This window comes from Pelodiscus sinensis, chromosome 7 (genome assembly GCF_052426305.1).
Source record: "Pelodiscus sinensis isolate ZL-2025 chromosome 7, ASM5242630v1, whole genome shotgun sequence".
Lineage (NCBI taxonomy): Eukaryota > Metazoa > Chordata > Testudines > Trionychidae > Pelodiscus > Pelodiscus sinensis.
This window is the reverse complement of record NC_143058.1, coordinates 4,707,219-4,725,969: the sequence shown is the minus strand read 5'-3', so window position 1 is coordinate 4,725,969 and position 18,751 is coordinate 4,707,219. Positions and strand designations below refer to the sequence as shown.

General features: G+C 43.5%; 1 protein-coding gene across 2 annotated transcripts in view; it reads left to right on the top strand.

Annotated features, from left to right (window-relative positions):
• XRCC5 (X-ray repair cross complementing 5) overlaps positions 1 to 18,751 on the top strand; it is an 89,627-nt gene that overhangs the window by 18,488 nt on the left and 52,388 nt on the right. For both annotated transcript variants that reach the window (XM_075933031.2, XM_089779634.1), the window contains 7 exons: positions 1,761 to 1,875; positions 4,340 to 4,478; positions 7,008 to 7,120; positions 13,374 to 13,436; positions 14,478 to 14,615; positions 17,247 to 17,337; positions 18,552 to 18,685. In XM_075933031.2, coding sequence (XP_075789146.2) covers positions 1,761 to 1,875; positions 4,340 to 4,478; positions 7,008 to 7,120; positions 13,374 to 13,436; positions 14,478 to 14,615; positions 17,247 to 17,337; positions 18,552 to 18,685 — 793 coding nt within the window. The remainder of the gene's footprint in view (positions 1 to 1,760; positions 1,876 to 4,339; positions 4,479 to 7,007; positions 7,121 to 13,373; positions 13,437 to 14,477; positions 14,616 to 17,246; positions 17,338 to 18,551; positions 18,686 to 18,751) is intronic.

Below are 18,751 nucleotides of genomic sequence, written 5' to 3'. Positions count from 1 at the left end.
GAAGAAGGGTTCTTTCGAAAAAGGGATTTTTTTCAAAAGAACTGCATCTAAGCTGCTTTCTGTTTAGGAAAAAAACGCTTTCAAAAAAGCGATTGGAAGAAGTTATGCAAATTAGTGACGAATTTGCATATCTCCTTTTGAAAGAAGAACGTAGTCTAGATGTACCCTTAAGTAGTAAATTCCTAATAGAGACAAAGTAATAAGAACAGTAATCTCCACTAAGATTTTACATCAACATAACTACTAGCTCGCTGTAAAAACACACATTTTTTGTCCTGAAGACATGTCTTTGTATGATCATACAAAGGATGTAATGTAATAAATATTCCCTCAGTTAAAATTGTGTTTTCAATCTTAGTTTTCATATTTTCTGACTCTGAGCTGTGCAACTTTATGCAATGTTATGTTAACAATTTTGTAATTTTAATGTACAGTCATTTAAAGGAACCTTTTTTTGCCTTTTAAGGTTTTTTATCTGTATTTTACTTAGAGATATTCAAAGTAGCTAGTTTTATCCTGAGTTGCGAAAAGAATGTGTGTTCATTAACAACTTATTTTAAAAGTTTACAGTGTTAATTACAAAACAAACAAAAATGGTAATTGAAACAGGATTCTTTATTTTTCCATCTCCAGCCGAAGAAATGTCTCACCAGTGAGAGGTGTCTTTTATAATTTGGACTGTTCAGCTAGCTAAATGACTTATTTGGGTTAATGTTAACTAACTGCAAAATGTTTCATAAGCAACTGTGTAATCTCTTCTTCCCTAACATACTATCTTTAATCCTAATTTCATAGAAATTTTAGGTGGAGAATACCTATTGGGTCACATCTAATCCATTCTCTGGCCTCCCCCCCCTCCATTCTTAACATGATCAGTAACTGAAATGTTCTGTATAGTTTTTCAGGGCTGTTCGGGCAAAATATAGCCCACAGGCGCAGTGGGAGCCTCAGTCAGGCTCCCTGCCTGTCCCACCCTCACACACAGCTCAGATAAGATGACTGCGTGGCCTTGTTTGTCTGTGAATAGCTGTGAGCCTGAGGGAAAGGGAGATAGAGGATTTGTTCACTGTCTCCTCCCCCAGCATAATCTTGCAGCTCCCATTTGCTGGTTTGCTGCCAATGGGAGTTACCTGTTTGAAGAATAAGCAGCGTGCAAAGTACCCCTTCCACCCTCCTCTCAGGCTTGTTGCTATTCACAGACATACATGACTCCACAGCCAGCTGCTCTGAGCGGCCTGTTGGAGCATGGAAGGCAGGAAACTTGTGGGGTTGCTGGTTGGGAGTTGCCCAGGTAAGCGTCTCTCAACCAGAGCCTGCCTCTGGTACCCCAGCCTCACCCCAACACTCTGCCCCCTACTGCCTCCCTACCCCACATAACTCAAACCCTCTGCCCCCACTTCCTGCACCCATACCTCCTCCCACACTCCAATCCCCTATCCCAGGTCACAACCCCCACCTTCACTCAAACTTCTGCACCCCTGTCCCTTACCCCAAGCTCCCTTCCTTACCCAACTTCTGTTCCAGAACCGACACCTCCTTTATTAATATCATGGAAGAGTGCGGCCCTTGACCACTTATCATAGTCTTGGAGTGGCCCCGCGCCGGAAATTATTTCCCATCTCTGGTTTATTTTCTAGTGCTTTGTACAATTTAAGCCAAGCCAGTTGGACTTCCACCTTTCCCTTGTACAATATTTTCTGGATTGTTTTATTGCAGCTTATCAAAGAGGTCATCTCTGTTTTCTTGATTCTTTAATTTAGAGAGAGCCTGGAGCGTCTTTCAATGTTTAAAAAAATCGAAAGAAGACCTATGGCATGGCCCTGCCAGCTAACTATAGGTTCTAATCTGTCTATAAGGATCGTGGCATACAAATCAGTAAGTTACTAACATTTTTATGTGTATGTTGGCAGGAGCACCGTTAGCTGCACCTTCATTTTTTCCTTAAAAGCAAGAAAATTAAACTCATAAAGCTAAATGAAAAAAAAATTATGGTGAGATTTTACATGTGCAAAAGTCAGTAAATCTAAAGTTTTGATTCTCACAGGAACTGTAACTTTGCTATATTGGACATAGATGTTTAAAGTATTAAAGTTAACAACATTCAGAAAGAGAAAATAATTCCTATCTGCAATGTGACATTTGATTGTATAACATTTACAAACTGATTTTAGGTGCTGCATTTACCTGGTGCTTTCCAACTGGATCCCCCTGAAATGCCCAGAAATGAATGAGGCTTAATAATTCCCTCATTTATCAGAGAAAATTATACTATTTTTTAGGAACAGAAAGAAGGATACCTTCAACTTGAAATCACACTTGGGGGTATAAATGTTTTACTTTTGTTACAAATGTTGCCTGATATTTAGGTTTTGTATTAATTATATAGATTACTTACACATTTCCAGTTATTATTTTGTGACAGGTTCTTGTCCAAGGATCTGGCCCAATATGTAAATTACTGTATAGTTGGGAATCCCAGTGTGCACAGTTGCAACACTCACACTATAGAAACCCTTGTATATTTACAAATATAGTTGATGAATACATTTAGGACAGTCACAAACACTGCAACTTAGTAAGATAGATAGGGGATGTACGTCTGCACTTCCATGTATGTGCACCATTCCTTCTAGAACAACCTGCAGTGCTAGCCGTCATCTTCCTAATCACCATCACCCTCCCCATCCTCACCAGCGTCTAGCATTCTGGCACCTCCCAAGGACAACATCTCCTCCTCCTACCGCCCTTTGGCTGGGATGTCAGCATGCTGTTATGTTTGATGCATATTCAGAAGGGGATGTTTCCCTCTTCCCTCATTTGTATTTCCTCACCTTACTAATAGGGCGGTATATCATTAATCTCAACTTATTATATATGTCAGTTTGTTGTCATAGTCCCTTTTATGGTTAGTTATCACAAGTGTTATTTCTGTCCAGCCTGGTTATTTTGGTCAGTTCTTAACTGGTTATTTTGGGTTTTTTCAAGTTGTGCTGTATAGTTTGAGAATATACTAGGAAGCCCTTATGCCATTGAAGATTGCCTTATCTTATCACTAACTAACTAGGTGAAAGGTCCCAAATTATATGCATGCTGACTTTGCTAACTAGGTGAAAGATCCCAGATATTGTAACCCAACTCTATTGTCTGAATGAAAGGTCCTGGACACAGATATACTAGCACAGACTTAGCTCAACGTACAGGACGTGGCATAAAAGTCCGTTGTGTGACAGCCAAACTATTTTAATATAAACCTGTTGTAACCTATTATAATAAACATATAATCAAATTAATAAAGAAATAAGAAATCTGTTAGAAAATATATCTTCAGGCAACCAAGCAGGTTACTCCTGTAGGCTACATAAGTCACTTGTAAGATTATAACAACTTAGAAAAGTCAGTGAAAATATTTTCCCTTTTTTCAGTGTTCACTTTGTTCAGTTGGATATGCTCTTACATATAATTATTTTCACTGTTCAGTCAGCTTGCCCTGTTGTGTGCTAGAGTCTTTCACACAGCAAGAAGAGGACAAACATTTTAAAATTAGTCTTAGAGGGGTAGCCGTGTTGGTTTGTAACTTTAAAAACAAGTTATCCTGTGGCACCTTAGAGACTAACAAAAATATTTAAGATCATGAGATTTTTGTGGGTAAAACCCACTTCATCAGATGTGTTGGAGTGGAAATAGCAGGATCCAAGATATATAACAGCAAAAGTAGTACTTAGAAGTGCTGTTAAATATATCTTGGATTCTGTTATTTCTACTCCCAACTCATCTGACGAAGTGGCTCTTACTCACAAAAGTTAAGTAAGGTGATTTTTGGTGAAACAGAGTTGAATTAATGCATTGTCTCAACTTAAAAGTTGGATTCTGACCAGTATTCTGTTTCAAGGAGGACAATTCTAATTTAGTAGTATGTCAGATGTTTAGAAGGTGAATTTATTAGGCTTGGGTAAGACTCTAATCACTTGCTAGTTTCTGGCATCTCTTCATTTATTATAATACTAATTGGTATAATGATTTGATAATGGTATTGTGCTAGACACTATTCTGAAGCAGAGTGGGAGACAGCCCTTCCCCCCATAGACTTTCAGTAGGTATGGCAAGCAAGGTTTGGAGGGATTTGAGAACCATTTGTCTAATCTGAAATTAGAATCGTCACTATAAGCAGAGCACTAGTGATGGTCAGAGCAGCAAATGCTGTTTTTAAAGTACCTTTATTGGTAGCTGACCCAGCGCTTGGTCAAAGGAAATGATTTTAGGAACTGATACTCATGTTGTAGTGATGTCCCAGCTCCAAATGAGATTTGAATATTCCTTTTCTTTGAATTTTGACACACAGCTCACAGAAGAGAAAGTGAAAAAGTCGTGGACACTTGTGGATGCCCAGACCTTAAAAAAAGAAGATCTGCAGAAAGAGACGGTTTACTGCTTGAATGACGATGATGAAACAGAAGTTCAGAAAGATGATCTTGTTCAAGGTACGGATTATTCTCTGTGCCCTCTAAAGGCATTTAGGCCTAAATTTTAGGATATGTCCTTGTGAGTCACCTAAACATATTTGAAAATCCCACCCTGAGCTGCCTGGCGATGGATTTAGAAGTTTAATTGTGGCCTTACACTGTAAACTCTTGGGGGAAGGTTCTTGTCCTCCTCTGTGTCCATAAAATCCATATCGTTGCCCCCTGTCGTTAGAGCTGCATGTTTTCTGCAAAGGTTAAAATAACACGAAATAACCCAAAATACTTATCTAGCAGCTGTGGCTGCTGGCACACCGGGTCGCAGAGCCACTCCCTCTGCTGGGCGGAGGAGCAGCCGGGCCAAACTGGTGCGGAGCTGCGTCCTCATCTCCTAGGTTCAAACACCCGGAGCATGGAGCTGGGCTCAGCCCTGCAGGACCAGAGGCCCCACTGCATAGTGAGTGAGAGTTGGGCACACTCTCTAATCCCCCTCCCTCTCTCCAGAACTCCCAACATCCCCTCTATACAACACGAAACCTCCCCCTTTCAAACCCCTCCCCCTCCGAATTATAAAAAAATAAAAATAATTTCACAGGACTGCAACTAACGCAATAATAATACCAGGTTGGAACTAGAAGGCATTGTAGCAGTTCCCAAGCTATGCTCTGTGGAGCACTTGTGCTCCATGTTGGATGAGCAAGTGGATGGTGCTGACTCGTCTTGTATCCAGCTGTTAAATTGCATCAAAATCTAGCTAAAAATATGTCAAATACTTCTCTGCTGTTACAACAGTTGGTTACATGGAAAATATGTGCTACAAGGATATTAAACAATTGTGAAGGGAAGGAGCAATAGTCTCTGTGGTACTGAAAGTAAGGGGGGGAGAGGGAGTAAGGGGATAATCTGTTAAACAGATGTGGGTCTCACCATAAAAAAAATTGAGAATTAGCTTTACCATTTAGACTAAAAAGAGGCTTCAGGAGCCAAGGTAATAGAAAGCAGGCAAGTGGTCACAGCATTTAATTTTGTGTTTTGCAAAGAATTCCGTTTCTTAGATGAATATCGTCAAATTGGAATGCAGTTCATTTTTAAAAGTTTGAGTTAAAAATTGTCTCAGGTGCTGTATCTGCTCCTCAGTCTCCCTGGGTAGGTCTACACAAGAAGAACTCGCAATTGGCCTGTGCCGGAGGCTTGGGCTTGCAGGACTGTGTCATTGTGGTGTAGACTTCTGGGCTTTGGCTGGAGTCTGGACTCTAGGACTCTGCAGAACTTGGGTTCCAGTTTGAGCCTGGAAGCTTACACAGCCGTGAAACAGAGCCGTAAGCCCAAGGCGGCCGGCATTGGCCAGCTGTGGGTGCTAGTTGCTGCATAGACAAATCCCTGTCAGTTTTTGTGGGTATGCAGTTACATTTTATTCCTCCCTCTCCTCAGCTCACCCCTCCTCTCTGCCTGACCCCTCTTTAATTGGTTAACCTATTCCTCAGGCAGGGTCAGAACATTTTAGAAATATTTGAGCCTTCCTGACCTCCCTCTGTGGAAGTCCTGATCTGTGAATGTCCATCAGACACTTTCTTTGAAGAAAAGAAGTGGTAAATAGTTCCAGTTTACCTTTGATTCCAATATCAAAGTAAACCAGAGAGACCAATGGTCTGACCTTCAACTGCAGTTAAACAGCTGCTAATGCTTTATAGAAATGTTTGAAGAACATTCTGTTTGTAGACTATTCGGTACATATCGCGTGTTTTCTGAGTTTTGCTTCGTTTTGCTTTTTAATTTTCTTTTCAAATACCTAAAGAAGTGGGCATGCAAACAATTTTTTCATTTTGGGATGTTCAGCTGCTTCTGGTGTTTATCCCCCACTCAAAGACATCATCCTGTGTCTGACAGCATAATCAACTAAACAGAAACTAATTGTGGTATTGTAACTTCAGGTTGGAGGAAAAAACAGCAAGAACAGGTGATACTCCTAAGAAACAAAGATCTTGATTTCATGCAAATATACCTAGTGATAATAAGCAAAGGAAGCAAAACACAGAAATAAATGCTGGATCAAATAGACTCTGTACAGAAAGGTTTTTGCTTTTCTCTGAGGCATCAGTGGATCTTTAATATCTGTGTTTATGACAGCTTGGTTTCTGAATTTCTTGTGGGCTCCTTTCTTTGAGTCTCCTGCTGATTTGTGTTATTTTTTTGCTACTATGTTTACAAAGAGTGCTCATGCTCTTTTCACTGAGTACTGTTTTGTATAAGGTGTTGGGAAGCCTGTTCAGTTAATTTTTTTTCTTTCCTGATGTCTGCAAAGGTAGGTACATTATGTAAAATGATGTGCAAGGACTGTTACTGTTTTTTTGTGATTTGCAAATTGTGTCTATGGAGTTTGTGATTTTTTTTTTGTTAACAGGAGAAAGTAATTTGATGTAAATTACAAAGTTAATCGTATGGGGAATCGCTGTGAGGCGTGCATGCATTGTTAAAATATGCAGAGTGCTAATTTCAATGTAAGAAATGTAGGCCCTTATGCTTACCAGATGCTCATCTCTTGTTCTGCAGGATTCCGCTATGGGAGCGATATAGTTCCTTTTTCTAAAGTGGATGAGGAGCAAATGAAATACAAAACCGAAGGAAAGTGTTTTTCTGTGTTGGGATTCAGCAGAGCATCTCAGGTAAAGTATTGAACTTCTTCACACTCAGTTACTAGATAACTGTTGAATATAGGTCAGTGTCCCCAAGGGACAATGATGCTATTCTATGCTCCAGTGGGCAATTGTGTGGGCAATTGCTATTACATGGGCAGGGATATGTCAGATTTGCCATGTCCATTGGAGCTGGACTGCACGTAGGTAGCTACAAAGAGGGCATTTGAGCGAGGTTCATTGATGCGGCCTCTGGCTCATGAATCATAAGCTCTCACGTAGAGGTGGGGGATGTCTTGCGTTCCCTGTTTTAGCCCAGGAGCTGACGTTATGGATGAAGAAGTAGCTCCAGAATTACCCCTCCCTCTGCCAGTGGCAAGGAATTGGATTCCTCCTTCCCAAAGATCTCGTTCGTTCTCTGCCCCAAATCCTCTGGCTTTGTCCAAGTTTGTATGTTCGTTTCACTGCACTACCAGTAGAAGCTCAATGATATCTGAAAACTCTTGGAATCTAAATGTCATAATTCTAATGCTCGTAGGCAGCCTTCCCTCTGATTTTTCCCACCGCTGAGTGGAATGAATTTTGTTATGTGCACCGGTTTGCAGGTGATGTGGAGGTTTGGGGTGCAGGAGGTGGATCTGTGTTGTGGGGATTCAGGGTGGGGCAAGCAGTTGGGGCTCAGACTCACCTGGGCAGCTCTTGGGCAGTGGTGCTACGTTAGGCTGCCTGGTGCCAGCCTGTATTGGGTACCACACTGTGCTCCGGAGTCGGCCAGCAGGTCCGGCTCCAGGGAGGAGGGCATGAGGCTCCAGGCACATGTGCTACTCTTGCCCGCAAGGTGAAGGCAGCACACAGGGCCCCATGGTCCTCTGGCCATAGCACAGAGCTGCCTCAGTCCCTGGGTACAGCAGTTCCATACTGGGGCTGGTGGGGAGGTGTCCCTCTCTGCCAGCCACAGCAGCTCCATGCTGGGGCTGGTGGGGAGGGGTCCTTCTCCCTTGGGCTCAGGAGCTTCAGTGTTTGGGGAGAGGTTTGTCTCACCACTGCAGCCTTGAGTCCCTGCATGGGGCTTAATGAGAAGTTCCACAGACATACAGCTTAGAGGAAACTTAGCTCGTAGGCTTTGTTTATGAGCTGTGGTTTTCTTCTGTTTTTATTAAAGTAACAATAATTGAATGTAGGGATCATTTCACAATGTCAGGGCTCACAAGCAATAAGTGTAGGAAGATAGTTATGTATCTTTTTAAAGTAGAAACATACCCTATGAAGAGACAGTAAAGAGTGTTTGTGGATATATTCTAATTCTTTTTATAGGGAGCATTCATTTTGCCATTCATCACCATGGCATCTGGGAGCCCTACAAGGCTTAAGATGAGACATATCTCAGTAAAACAACCAAACACTTTGCCAGAGTTGTAGATAGAAAGAAATCAATCCGCTAGGAAAGCAGGATATAATCATTTGGGAAGGCCTGGACAATGCGATACCTGCCTCGCTTTCTAAAAGTGGAATATACACATATGCAGACTCACAAGAGCAGGACATTTTAAGCCGGTGCAACTTTTCCCTTTCCGGGACATCCCTGAGATTGATTATGAGCATCTACACGTCCTCCTAGAGTCCCACGGGGTTCAGTCATATTCAGGTGAAGTCATGGTGGGGTGGGGGTGGGAATCCTAAGTGCTAGCAGTATGCTGAATGCTCCCAAATCTACTTCTCTGTCTTGTCAAGTCTCCCAGATATTTACAGTGCCTTGACAAAATTGGGGGCAGTCCTGGTCTTGGACTGGAAGGAGGCCAAGCTACCTCACTACACTGTGTCCTGACCTTTTAATAGGCCTGGCTCCAGGGCTGGCCCGCCACGGGGCAAGGCAGGGCACAGGTCTATAGCCCAGCTGAATAATTGTCCTAGTGTCTGGGCCCTAGCTCAGAGCGAGGCTGTCAAAGGTCCAGGGCTCAGTCCAAGGTACTGGCTGAGCTGCAGTTCACAGGCACAGCCCTTTCCCCAGGTGGGGCAGCAAACAACGTAAAGATTAGGGCCTTCTTCAAGCTGAGCGGTAGGTCTAAGGCCTGGCCATTGCTCAGGGCAGGCCACAGACAGTTAAGGGCTCAGGCCTGGCAGCAGTTAGTAAGGTCCAAGCCCTTGGTCAGGGCGGGGCAACAAACAATCAGGGGTTTGGGCTGAGCAGTGTTCGTGTCTCCTTGCTGGCAGAGAGCCGACAAGCGCAGGGGTTCTTATCTCTACAAGGGGGAACCTGCCACCCAAGGTCATGGGTGGTGAGGGGGATGCAGGCCCACCCGCTCCACTGTGTCCCAGCCCAGGGACCTAACAGTAGTAGCGCAGGCTGCCCCTGGATTGGCGGGGATCCCAGCTGTAACATGCTGCCCAGTTGCTCTCCATTTCCTCAGCTGGCCCTAGATTGGCTAGCTCTAGGCTGCTTCCCAGTTCCCCCTGGGGGCTACCTGGCTCAGCCTCTGTTCCTTGGGGTCTGCTGGGGATGATGGCGCTGGCAGAGTGTCTATGGGGTCTGGGTCAAGCAGCGGTGCAGATGGCACAGGCCAGGAGAGGCCCTGGCCGTCCAGGCTACTCTTCTGGGCCTGGCACCAACATGGCAGCCCTTCCTAGTCTTCTGGGCCTGGCAGTGGCCCAGGCAGCCTATCCCAGTGTGTTGGATGTGGCAGCGGCCTTGGCGGCCCATGCCAGTTCTCCCTTTTAGGATGGGGGTAGTCGGGCATTCCTCCTGGGGAACTTGGACCGAGTATCTGGACTGCTCTGTGGCTAGGCTCCAAACAAACTCTAAGCTTGTACTCTTATACGCCCAGCATCGCCTTCCTGCTTCCTGGGGGTGGGGCTTGGTAACTCTGGCCCCGCCCACCAAAGGATTTTAGGGAGTCCTTCCCCTTCTGGGTCAGAGGGAGGCCATGCTGCCTCACTACAGGGACCCTGATGAAAAGCAGAAGGATCATTAGCCATTACCAGGAAAGCAGGAATGATGCTGGTTGGACAGTGGACGGGGGCTGTAACCATCCCTCTGATAGTCATAAGGGATGCTAAAGGTCGGTTAAAAATGTAAACATGTAACCATTGAAAAAAATCTCAAGGGTTACATGTTGCGGGTGTAGCAGTATAAAGTAGGGATGTTAGATTTCGGGTAATTGAATAGTTGAGTTGCTGCATGAATTCTTAGCAGTTACTTGACTAATCTGTAGTCCCCGGGGCAGGGCCAGCAGCCAGTGTGCTCTGGCTCCGCTCCCCAGGAGCCTTCTGCCACTTTGCGCTGCTACCTCTGTATCAGAGGCAGCAGGGTAGGGTGCCATGCGGGAGCCAGTCCATGAGGGGATCCAGTTTAAAAACTAGCTCCCCGCACAGACCGGCTGCCTGCTGCCCTGTGTTGCTGCCTCTGATACAGGCAGGAACACGAGGTGGCAGCAGTCGCTGTCCACGGGAGGTCGAAGCACCCCACGGACGGAGGCTGCTGTGGCAGGAAGCTGCTGCGAAGCGAGCTGGCCAGCGACAGGCTGGTCCTGCAACAGCCCCTGTCCGTGGGGTTCCAGCTTCCCGCAGAGACTGGCTGCTGCCATGAAGCAGCCTTTGTCCATGGCGGGCCCAGGCTCGCTGTGGACAGAGGCTGCTCCACGAGATGCAGAGCTGCTCTGTCCGTGGTGAGCCTGTGCCTGCCATGGGCAGAGGCTGCTTCTCAGCAGCCTCCCCTGACCTCCCTTCCCCATGCTGCTGCCTCTGAGAGAAGCAGCGGAGCAGGGGGCAAGTGGTACCACAGAGCCAGTGCTGGGGGAAACCAGCTTTTAAGGAGCCGGCACTGGCTTCTTCTTCCCCCACCCTTTGTTGCTTCTGATACAGAGGCAGTGGGGGGTGAGGGGAATGTGAGAAGTCGAGAAGATTAACCAATAAGCCTAGACTTATTGGTTAACTGTGTACTCGACTACTCGTTCACATCCCTAGTTTAAAGCTTAAATAAGCATTATACTGCTGAGCCCGCAGTGAAGCATCCCCTGGAGCAGGGCTTCCAGCCCCTGCTGAAGCCTCCTTCCCGGGAGTGGAGTGAGCGGCCCTTGCTTGCCTGGCTCCCACAGAGGAGGTTTAATGCGCCTTCCCGAGAGCCGCCGCTGAGTGTAACTGACACCATTAACCAAGAAGCATCAGGTTATCAGTTAACTGGTTACGCCCTAACATGCCTATTGTTCCTGGGTGCATAGCTTCAATCTTACAAGATGAACTCTTGTATAACAGCAATGGCCCAAAACAAATTTGATTAGACAGACGTTTATGCCCTTTCCTTTCACATGAGTCTCTTGGACTTTTGTTATAAACAGCACACCCCTTAATCACCTCCAGACTGGAGTACTATAATAAAGCCTGATTATTAAGGCTCTCAGAAAGTAAAAGTAGCTGCTTATGGCAGCAGCTTTTCTGCTAAGCAAGGCAGACCGGTGAGAACACACTGCGCTAGCTCTTCACATGCTACATTAGTTGCTTATCCAGTTCTGAGATCAACTCAAGATTCTGAGTAGCCAAAGTTCCATCTCGTTTTCTGGATATTTCTGTTGCTTTTTCTAGAAATCTCTCATCTACCAGCTCTTCGTGCTTTGATGGTCTATAATAGACCCTGGCCATAACACTGCTCCTATTTGTCTGCTCCCTTTTATCTTCACTCAGAGACTTACAATTGGTCTGCTTCTGCCCTCCTACAAGATAACATAAGAACATAAGAACGGCCGTACTGGGTCAGACCAAAGGTCCATCTAGCTCAGTAGCCTGTCTACCGACAGTGGCCAGCACCAGGTGCCCCAGAGAGGGTGGACCGAAGACAATGATCAAGCGATTTGTCTCCTGCCATCCCTCTCCAGCCTCTGACAAACAGAGGCCAAGGACACCATTTTATCCCCTGGCTAATAGCCTTTTATGGCCCTAACCTCCATGAAATTATCTAGCTTCTCTTTAAACTCTATTATAGTCCTAGCCTTCACAGCCTCCTCTGGCAAGGAGTTCCACAGGTTGACTACTGTATGTTTCCTTCTGCATAAAGTGCATTAACGAGAGAAATTCAAGCAGTTCCAAATACAGAATAAAAAAGGGAATAAACCCACTTCATATCATTTTCTCAAAGTACTGAAGCAGCTTTTTCAGTCATTTGCATCTCTCAGGCAGGACGATCATAAGGCAGCAGGACTGGGCTTCATGATCTCTCGAGGTCACTTCCAGTTCTAGTGTTCTATGATTCTGTGATTTCTAGTTTTTAAACTTTGATTTTTAATGTATAAGCAATACAGTGTTAATCAAGAGATCACACAGGACTTCAAAATACACAAAGGCGACGTAAGTTGGCAGACACAAGTAAATGCAGCCACATTTTTATATATATATATATATATATATATATATATATATATATATATATATATATATATATATATATATATATATATATATATATATATATATATATATAAAAAATGCTCAACACAATAGTATTTGACCTCCTAAAGACAAATAGGAAGGAATAATAGGTATAAGAGGTTGAGTTCAAGAGCTTCAGGAATGGTGCTGATTTCAGAAAGTCAGATCCTCATCTGGCATAAATTGTTATTTGATTTAAATGGAGTTATGACAGGTTACAGTGCTGGATATCTGCCACCTAGCCAACATCCAGGAGCTGCCTTAGCCACACATTTAAATTTTTTTTATAAAAAGGAGAGAACCAGTACCAGGTATGCTTAAGCCTTGTGTGTAGCTTTCTAAATAATATTAAATGCCACGAAGAACTCCTCACCCCAAGATACTTGTTCCCTCGAATCCAATATTTCAATTCTATATTGCCCATTCATACCTAGCAATCTTGCCACATATCTTGGGATTTGTTAGTTCAGTCTGATTTCAGATCCAAAAGTTTTGCCATGTTGTAAAAGCAACGTATGAATGCTGAATCCTATCTGTCGCAGGGAAGTGTAATTTTCCCTTTGGCAACTACTGCCACTCTTCATACAGACTAATAAGACTAGCACAGCACTGTCCAAATGACCCTTGATAGGATGGTGGTTCTTTATGATGAATACTGCAAAATATGAGTAGAATTCCAGAGTTCATGGTAAATGGAAACAGAGCAATGTATAGGTTTCATATCTACCACACATAGTAATTAAATGCTTTGGTTTTATATGTGGGTATTATGTTTGTTTCATCTAGTGTAGAATTAATTAATTGGTACAGATAAAAATGATTTTTGTTTTAGATCAAAACTAATTGTTTTAGAAACTTTAATTTATAGATCCAGAGGCATCACTACATGGGCAGCCAGGTTCTGAAAGTCTTTGCAGCGAAAGATGATGAGGTGAGATAAATGAATTTTCAGTTGCGTGGGAGCTTACCATGATGAGTTAATGGGGATAAATGTTGTGGTTATGATGGCATACGGGTCCTTTGGTGTTAATAAAACAAATACATTCTTCACTGTGCAATGTGCAATGTGCCAGCTCTCATCCAGGTTCAGTGGGAGCAAGATTGAGTCCAAAATGAATATCATGTGTCCAATCAGCAGTGAGAAATTTGTAAGTTTCGCTATAGTTTATTTATACCTAGGAAGACTGCAGGAGGTAGGTCATATTTGCAATGTTTGTAAAGAGTGGCTCGATTTTTATCTGGATGGTAGTATCTCAGATTGTCTCCTGGAATGCAAAGTGTGGCTTGTTTTAAAAAAAAATTTGAAACATCAGTGTTGCAAGCTGATGTAAAACTCAACAGAAAAAAAAATACAGAGGCAGTCAGTAAAGTTTTTCTTTTCCCTCAAGGGCTAAAATAATCAGTAAAAAGGAAAATAAATGACTGTAACCAGAAAAGGAGCCACAATTCCAGCAAGCCTTGTGATTCTGGGTCTGGAACCCACTGCCTTCCTAGCAGCCATTTTATAGTCTTCCCTCTAACATCTGTGCAAGAGGACAGGGAACCTGAACTAAGTGTGAACCTTTTGTTTCCTGGTGACTATGTAATGTCCCTGCACCCAGTCTCTCTCATGTTGAAAATAAAATCTGAGTCTTCTCTCAACATTCAGAACCAAAGCTCTGAAACTATCATGTCTTCCTTCTTTTTTATCTAGCAATTTCACTTTGAGCACTTCCCATTTTTGTTTTGAAAAGGTGACGTGTACAGGACCTCTAAAGATAGTCCCAATTTTTTAATATATCCACAGTCATGACCTGATTTGAACTGCACCTGTTGCTTTTGGAGGTAAAAGGTGATGTTTAAGTAAAGCTATTGACAAAAATTGGAGATGCAAAGTGTGACGTCTTCACTAGTGCTTCTGGATTCAGTGTGAAAATTGGTCTGAATAGCTTGTGATGAAGAGTTGAATGAACTTGCAGCTCTTTCTTGGCAGGCTGCAGCAGTTGCTCTTTCTGCCCTGATTCATGCTTTGGATGAGTTGGATGTGGTGGCCATAGTGCGTTACGCTTACGACAGAAGATCTAATCCTCAGGTTGGCGTAGCCTTTCCATATATCAAGGATGCCTATGAGGTAAGATTTTGACCTTTCGTGACATCTATCTTTAGAAAGTCTCTAAATCCATTTGTTTACAAACATTAATGAATGAAACTTCACAACAAAGCAAATGGCATGTGTTTGCAGTATGAAGAGCAAAGTGTGTGTTTTGGTTTGTATACAACGACATCAAGTTAGAGTAAGGAGATAATCACAAATCTGTGATGACACCATATCTGGATTATTTCAGTCATTTCTGAGCTTCTAAATATCAACCAAATACTACGAAATTGGGAATTCTGAGAAACCGGTTAAAAATCACTAAGATGCTGGAAGAATTAATTGTAACCAGAACCAGTAGAAATCTGCTAGAAATGTTGCTAAGTTTTGCAGATTTCTCCCCCCACCCCTGCCTCCTCAGAACCTGGGAAATTGGGGGGAGATGTGCAGTGTTTAGGAGGTTTGTTTTTTTACAGAGAACTTTGCAAATCTATATGGTCTATGTAAATGTGCATCTTTATTCCACTGATTCTCAACCTTTTTCATACCAGGAATTGTTATAATAGTTTCAGGACCTCAATGCCATCGTCACATTAAAGAAAGGGAGGTGGCCTGGAATCCTTTGTCACTTGTTCGCAGGGCCTGGTTAAAAACCCATGATCTCGATCTTCTGTCAAATGTTGGATTTTGGTCATAGCAAAGCAGCCAAGAAGGAAGGGGTAAAAAAATCTGTTACAGGCAGTCTCCGGGTTATGTACAAGATAGGGACTGTAGGTTTGTTCTTAAGTTGAATCTGTATGTAAGTCGGAACTGGCGTCCAGATTCAGCCGCTGCTGAAACTGACCAGCGGCTGACTACAGGAAGCCCGAGGCAGAGAAAAGCAGGTGTCCGGAGAAAAGCCTGGTCTGCTGGGGGGGAGGGGGAGCTCACTAGCTGCCCCCCCCCCCTCCCCAGCAGACCAGGGAGACGCGGGTGGCAGACCGAGACGCACCGCGGTCCCGCTGCCTGGGTCCTCCGCGGCTTTGCTCTGCGTCTCCCTGGTCTGCTGGTCTCCAAAATATGCTTGAAAAGCTGCTCCACGTCTCCCGGGTCTGCTGGGGGGGGGAAGCCCCCCCCAGAAGACCAGGGAGACGCGGAGCAAAGCCGCGGAGCTGCCGGCATCCTCCAAGGCTTTGCTCCCCGTCTCCCTGGTCTGCTGGTCTCCAGCAGATTACGGAGACGCGGAGCAAAGCCGCGGAGCACGGGGGCAGCGGGACAGCCCAGACGCGCCGCGGCTGTCCTGCTGCCCGCGTGCTCCGCGGCTTTGCTCCGCGTCTCCCTGGTCTTCTGGGGGGGGCTTCCCCCCCCCAGCAGACCCGGGAGACGTGGAGCAGCTTTTCTCGCCCCGGAGGACGCGGGCGGCGGGACCGCGGTGCATCTGGGTGTCCCGCCGCTCCCGTCCTCCGGGGCGAGAAAAACCCCGTTCGTAACTGCGGATCCGACATAAGTCGAATCCGCGTAACTCGGGGACTGCCTGTATTTACAACTTTACAAGTTGCAGACTTGCAGTCAGATTGGTCCCTAACTTGTACTCTATACAACCCCACAAGATATGTGTTAGTACAGAATTTGGGTCCAATAGCTGTCAAAAGGCTTTTCAAGCATATTTTGCTGCATTGAATATGAGTGGGATGTTTTGTCCACAGTTAAATAGCTGACATTTAATTTTGTTGTCATTAAGTTTTTGGTTTGACATCTAGTTAAGTTGAATGGGAACTAGACTTCGTGACTTCTCAAGATTCCTTGCATCCCTAGATGTCTATGATTCTGTGTTTTTTTTTTTTTCCACACCTCTCAGAAATATTGTTTGAATTATTCTGTAGTCTCTGGAAGATAGAACCAGATTGTTTCACATTGGATTTGAGAAGGTTTCTTTGAAAAGGGCTAGAAGGATCTTTTTTTTTTTTTTAATTTTTTTTTTTAATGAATACTTTCCATTCCCCACACACACATTGAAATACAAACAATTCCATGCTGAGAACCCTAAAAGCTATAAAGTATTGCAGAATTTCTACTGCATACATTTCTAGTGATCTTACTTGGGAGAGACTATTCAGAGAGTTAAGCAAGTAAAGGTTGGCTGTGCAATGACTAAGGTGGGGGTGGACACAAGTCTTCATATTTTTGAAGGGTATAAACATTAAGGATGGAAAAGAATTATTTAAGGTGCTACGAGTTGGAGGAGGTGTATGAGCTAAGAAAAAAAATAGTCTGGGAATGTCAAAACAACTTGCTGATGGTAAGATGCAGTAGTTTGTAGAACAGTCTCAGTAGTGATAAAAGCTCTATTGCAGGGGATATTTAAAGCTAGTTTGGACAGTCCTCTCTAGGCAACAATCCTAAACTAGCAGAATGATGGACCTGGTGATCCAATAGGTTTAATACATGGCTAGAGCATTACTGACACAATTTTTAAAATCATCCTGATATTTTTTTAAATAATAATTACGTTAAATATTGTACTTCACATTTGTATTGTACAACCGTTTTTAGTAAACCAGATTATTTCAGATTGTACAGATTCTTGATGACTGATTTTTTTTATATTCCTGCTGCCTTTCTTCTGGAACTAAGTTTAAATTTTTATTTCAAGTTCACTTGCTTCTCTTTTGCTTTCCCCCTTTCTAGTGTCTGATATATGTGCAGCTACCTTACATGGAAGACTTGCGACAATACATGTTTTCCTCTTTGAAAAACAACAAAAAGTACACTCCTACAGGTGAGTTACTCTCTTGTTGTCTCACTGATTGGCTGCAGTCTAATACCATACCTTTAAATCACTCTAAAATACATGGAATATTTGACTTTCCCATGGAAACATGTTCAGCTCATGTCAGAACTTTGATTAGTTGGAGACTGAAGATTGCACACAGACTTTCAACACTACTGCAGGCTAAAGTCTGTCTTGGGTTAAATGATTACAAGCAATCATCTGAGGCTTTATCATTTGGGGGGCGGGCTGGGAACTGGGTAACCCTTCATGATCCAGTCAGTCTTTGGCTTCTCCTGAGACTGTCCATGAAGGGTTTCTTTGTGATGGGATTCATGTTGTAAACCTCTGTAAATTAGGAACTGGACTCAGAACGAACAGCTCCTTCAGATAACGCTGTCTAACAGCCACCTTCACATGCATATTGTGAAGCAGTTTACAAGTGCAAAGCCAGTTTTTAAATCTGCGTGCAGGCCTCAGTGCTGAAGAAGCAGGCACACACAAGTGCTGGGGTTCAAACAGGAGGCCAGGGTGAAACCGCACAGTGTTTGGCTCACTGTCCCAAGAGTCTGGAGTAGAAAGGGTTAATGGCGTAATATGTAATCCAGGCTGTGTTCCATATGTTCTAATTTGTTGTAAGGCTCACTCTGAAAAGGAGCAAGAATCTGACAGTCAGGACATGAAGGAAGCTGTGCAGTTCCTGATTTGCTTCGATTTTCTGCCCATAGCAGGCAGTTTGAAAGCCGAAATTTAACAACCCATCTTACCAAGGCAATAATTGACTATTGTGAACTGAGTTAATTTACATGTGTAACTTTTAAAAGTTGCATTACTCCATTTAGTTCTCCAAGCCAACTGTTCGCCTCGTTTTCCAAGTGGCCTATAAACCTTCTGTTACAAATAAAAACATCTTGGAAAAGAAGAAAAATGGAAGCAGAAAGGCAACAATAATTGAGATCTTCACAAAACTGAAAGGCTCGATAACTCTACATTGTTGTCCTTAAACAATGCAGGATTTTCATTACTGTGTTCATTATCTACCTTCATTATCAGCCTGTCTATAGCCTCAGGGAGTATAAAACACATTGCATTTGGGGGCATTTAATGCCTTTGTTAAAATCTCACATTCTGAAGTGAGTCTTTGTGGGTGAATTATTTGCAAGCAGTTCCGTCTGGCAAGTGTATTTAATCTTTTTTGTGTATATTTATATTTGTTGGTTTAGTGGATCAGTTATCTGCAGTTGACTCTTTGATTGACTCTATGAGTTTGGTTTATGAAGATGAAGATGGGGAGACAACTGAAGACTTATTTAAAACCAGCAAAATCCCAAACCCTCAGTTTCAGAGGTTATACCAGGTGAGAGAGTAAACCTTCAGGTTAAAACTTTTCCTGCTTCTACATACCCCTCCTTCTCCCTCTCTT